Source organism: Rhinopithecus bieti, unplaced genomic scaffold (genome assembly GCF_001698545.2).
Source record: "Rhinopithecus bieti isolate Rb0 unplaced genomic scaffold, ASM169854v2 scaffold_20101, whole genome shotgun sequence".
Classification (NCBI taxonomy): Eukaryota; Metazoa; Chordata; class Mammalia; order Primates; family Cercopithecidae; genus Rhinopithecus; species Rhinopithecus bieti.
In genome coordinates, this window is record NW_016810242.1 from 2883949 (window position 1) to 2888554 (window position 4606).

General features: G+C 36.7%; 1 protein-coding gene across 4 annotated transcripts in view; it reads left to right on the top strand.

Annotated features, from left to right (window-relative positions):
- The window catches only part of RASAL2 (RAS protein activator like 2), a 405409-nt gene that overhangs the window by 227626 nt on the left and 173177 nt on the right, over window positions 1–4606 (top strand). For all 4 annotated transcript variants that reach the window (XM_017891678.1, XM_017891679.1, XM_017891680.1 and 1 more), the window contains exon 3: window positions 3219–3345. In XM_017891678.1, the coding sequence (XP_017747167.1) occupies window positions 3219–3345 (127 nt within the window). The remainder of the gene's footprint in view (window positions 1–3218; window positions 3346–4606) is intronic.

A 4606-nucleotide genomic window follows, 5' to 3' on the forward strand; every position in this document is an offset into this window, starting at 1 on the left:
TTTTTTTTTTTTTTTTTTTTTTTTTTTTTTTTTTTTTTTTTTTAAGACAGAGTTTTGCTCTTGTTGCCCAGGCGGGAGTACGGTGGCGCAGTCTCAGCTCATTGTATCCTCCACCTCCCAGGTTCAAGCAGTTCTCCTGCCTCAGCCTCCCAAGTAGCTGGGATTACAGGCATGCACCACCATACCCAACTGATTTTTTTTGTATTTAGTAGAGACGGGGTTTCACCATGTTGGTCAGGCTGGTCTTGAACTCTTGACCTGAGGTGATCCACCCACCTCAGCCTCCCAAAGTACTGGGAGGCTGAGGCAGGAGAATCGCTTGAACTCGGGAGGCAGAGGTTGCAGTGAGCCGAGATCGCGCCATTGCACTCCAGCCTGAGCAACAACAGCAAGACTCCATCTCAAAAAAAAAAAAAAATTCTTAGGAAATACAGTTTAGGCCGGAAGTGGTGGCTCACGCCTGTGGTCCCAGCACTTTGGGAGACCGAGGCAGGTGGATCACAAGGTCAGGAGATCGAGACCATCCTGGCTAACACAGTGAAACCCTGTCTCTACTAAAAAATACAAAAAATTAGCCGGGCATGGTGGCAGGCGCCTGTAGTCCCAACTACTCGGGAGGCTGAGGCAGGAGAATGGCGTGAACCCGGGAGGTAGAGCTTGCAGTGAGCCGAGATCACACCACTGCACTCCAGCCTGGGCGACACAGCGAGACCCTGTCTCAGAAAAAAAAAAATGCAGTTTAGAATAAAGGTTACATTATGTTCTTTGTATCCTGAATGAGGAATAAAATGCCCTAACCTTTAAGAGTGATACTTTGAATACAACCTTTTATCATATTTTAAGTTTTAATACTGGGAAATAAAGTGTCTACATTACAACTTTGAGAAAATAATTGAATGAATTTTAGGCCCAAATAAAAGTTTGCTATATTGTATTTATTCTCTCCTTTGATATAGCAGAGACAAAGTATGTCCTCATAGAAGTCATTTTTACTTTTTCTGGATATGGCCTTCATAAATTTGCATAGAAAAAATGTTTTCTCCTAAAACACCATAAGAAACTACTACTTTTTTTCTGCATGGTTTAGGCCTTTATTATTTAAGATAATAGGCATTTTTAGAACTGTTATCAAATAGTTATGTTTATTTAGATTCAACTATTTCTTCAAAGAACCAGACTATTTTTTCCAAATTTACTCTCATTCTTCTGACTTTTAAGGCAGATACAGGATACGTTTTGCCTTTTTTAATAGGAGATAGTCATTTAAACCTATCAGTGATACTCTTTTAATTATTTAAGTAGAGATAATAAAATTTCCATCCTGTAAGGGACAGATGACTTAGATTACTGTTTGTGAAGTTTTGTATTACAGAGTACTTTTGGAAGAGTTCGTGTCTTTACTGATGCTATTTTTTGACCTTGGCTTATTTTTGTAATTTTATATTTCTTCTGCCCTTCAATTTCTCAATGTGCAAAGAATAACCATAGTTATGGTAATAAGGAAATGGGAGAATTGGGGGTCCTATAAGGAGTATGAAAATTTTAAATGCTTATGGAGGCATTAGGAATTTGCTCCTCAGATTCTCAGTAACAGAGAGAGAGTTTTCCTTGCCATCATCTCCTTGACCCGAGTCATAGGAGTTAGATTATGGAAGCAAAGCAGAAGGCATGTACACTTAAGCCTATACCTGTCCTACTTTTGCTGGATCCATTGATGTGATACGTGTCCATTATAATCATTTGGAGAAATAAATCATTCATTCCCCATCTCTTAAAAGGAGATAATAATAATGTCTCCTTCATAATGTCACACACATAAATTCATTAGACCTGCACATGTAATAACTCAGTGTTTCATTATTGAAATGTATTGAAAACAGTATTAGAGCCATAATAAATTAGGAATTGTGATTAATTATGACATACTTTGCCAAACTGTTTAGGATGTTACAATTCTTAATTCTGATAAAAGCTACTAGTAAAATTTCATTACTGAATACTTAGCATTACCAGAAAAGAAAACCCAAAACCAAAAAAAACACAACTTTGAACCATCCCATTACTCTACAATGATAACCTGCTTTGTAAGTTTTAAAATAGTTGTTGGCATTAGAGTTTTTTTTGTTACTATTCATAGTTCTCATTCCACATATGCAAATAACCACTTGATATGTTTCTGAAATTATGTCAGAAAAAATGTTTATTAGGATTATAAAAACAATCTTACCTTTGGAAGAAAGTCTTTCATTTTATGTTGGTATCTATACAAGTTTCCACTGAAAATGTGATTTATTAACTATGTATAAGTGCTCAATTCTAAAATTGAAGGAAATTTGGGTGATTTTACTACCTTTAATGAAATCTTTTAAGATAATTTTGAGACACAGCAACATGGCACATGTATACATATGTAACAAACCTGTATGTTGTGCACATGTACCCTAGAACTTAAAGTATAATAAAAATAAAAGAAAAAAAGGTAATTTTGAGGCTAAATCTTTCTGATCAACTTTTATTTCCATTTATTTTATTAAACATTAGGCAAAATTGGAACTTGTGAACTAGTTTCTGATATAGAAGGACCTTTTATTTGTGTGGGTGTTTTGTTTTCTGAGCTCCAGGAGCAAGTACACACCTGGATATGACTTGTACATACTTCATGTTTGCTAATTTACATACTCACCTTTCCTGATTTTCAGTTTTCTTTTCTTTCTTTCTTTTTTTTTTTTTTTTTTTTTTTTTGAGATGGAGTCTTGCTGTGTCGCTAGGCTGGAGTGCAGTGGTGCGATCTCGGCTTACTGCAGCCTCTGCCTCCCAGGTTCAAGCAATTCTTCTGCCTCAGCCTCCCAAGTAGCTGGGACTGAAGGTGGGCGTCACCACGCCCGGCTAATTTTTGTATTTTTAGCAGAGACAGGGTTTCACCATGTTGGCCAGGATGATTTCGATCTTTTGACCTCGTTATCCGCCCACTTTGGCCTCCCAAAGTGCTGGGATTACAGGCGTGAGCCACCGCACTCGGCCCAGTTTTCTTTTTAAAGGAAAGCTTCCTGTGAAGGGGTTGGTAATACCTTACCATTGTATATACTTTATTTCTATATTTCTCTTACCTTACTCTTTGTTACACACTTCTGTCTTCATTAACTAAAACTATTATTCAATCAGAAGGTAGTTATGGTGAGTTCACTGTTAAGTTTCATCTTTTGCTTTTGATTAACTAGATACCTGTGGAAGGGGGACAGGAGCAGCAGACAGATTCCACCAAAGGGCGATGCCTGAGGAGAACTGTCAGCGTCCCTTCCGAGGGTCAGTTTCCTGAGTACCCACCAGAGGGCGCCACTAAACTGGGTAAGCTACTGTGAAAAGGAAATAAATTCCTAGCCTTTATCCCTTAATGTATAGACTTGTTACTGAGTAAAACAGAACATCCTGCATTTCCTGTTAAGTGCATTGAAATCAATGGCTCATTAAGCGAGAGTTAGAGGTCGTTAGAAAGTTCTGTTCTTTATAACCAACTGATAGCAAAGTTATTTTAAGGAGGTAGACTTTGTGTGAGCACTAGTAAGCTTGCTGTTCAGTCCTAGGCAGATGGGATAATGTGTTGCTTCTGGGTTTATTGCTCAGCTGTAGATTTTGAGAGAGTATTTGGTGATCTTGTTGAAGCACTGAGGTTCATAAGGGAGCAGTATGTGTTGGAACTTAATTTTAAGTGGTTTAGATGTATCTTGTTCAGATAGCTACTGGTGTTATCTTGTACAATGTAATATTAGATCAGGCTAATTCAACTAATTTAATCTTGCATGTCTCACAAAAGTCATATGCTGGACTATGGTTGGAGTGGGTGACAAAAGGGAGAAACCCTACTTCCATTTTTCCAGTAAGGTTACCAAAGAAACCTTACTTTCATTGTTATATACTAAAGGAGTTAATGTCAATATGAAAGCAGCTAATTCTTCCCTCATTCCCTATCAAATGTACTCTGTTAACTGTTTTCATTTTTAATAATGGATACTTAAATAATCAGGCTGGTCAGGTAATTTTAAAAGAACATAATTAAGATTAAATAGAATAATGAAGGAATTTGAAAGGTAGGAATTGTTTTGGTGCTTTATATTGTTGTGTTATTATTTGCTTAGTGAACCTTAGACTTTTGACATTTGATAAGTAGGTAGAATCATATATTGTCTCTATGGTGATCAATATGGATAATTCTATAATTTTGGTTATGTTTTCTAAAATCAGGGTTTGGTTTGGGATTTTGGAGGGAGTTGCCTTTTCTTCATTTTAAGTGGAAGCCAGAACTTTTGGCTGGAATTTGAATCCTTTTGAGCAGAATTTGAATCTTATTTTTCTTTTTATTGTGTAATAGTTGTTGCTTTCCTAGAAATTAGTTGAGTTAGCAAGCACTTTTTTCCAAGGACCCACCTTGGAGAAGTCAGATTTTTCTCTCATCTTATTTCCACTGTACTTCTTTAACATGTGTTGAAACCAATTTATGTGTGGGCCTAAATTCTACTAAAAACTTGTCTGGGTGTAACCATTTTATAGCCTGTTTATATTTCACATGCAACCTCTTTGTAAATTGAACTGGCTTAGAGTCACCTTCTTT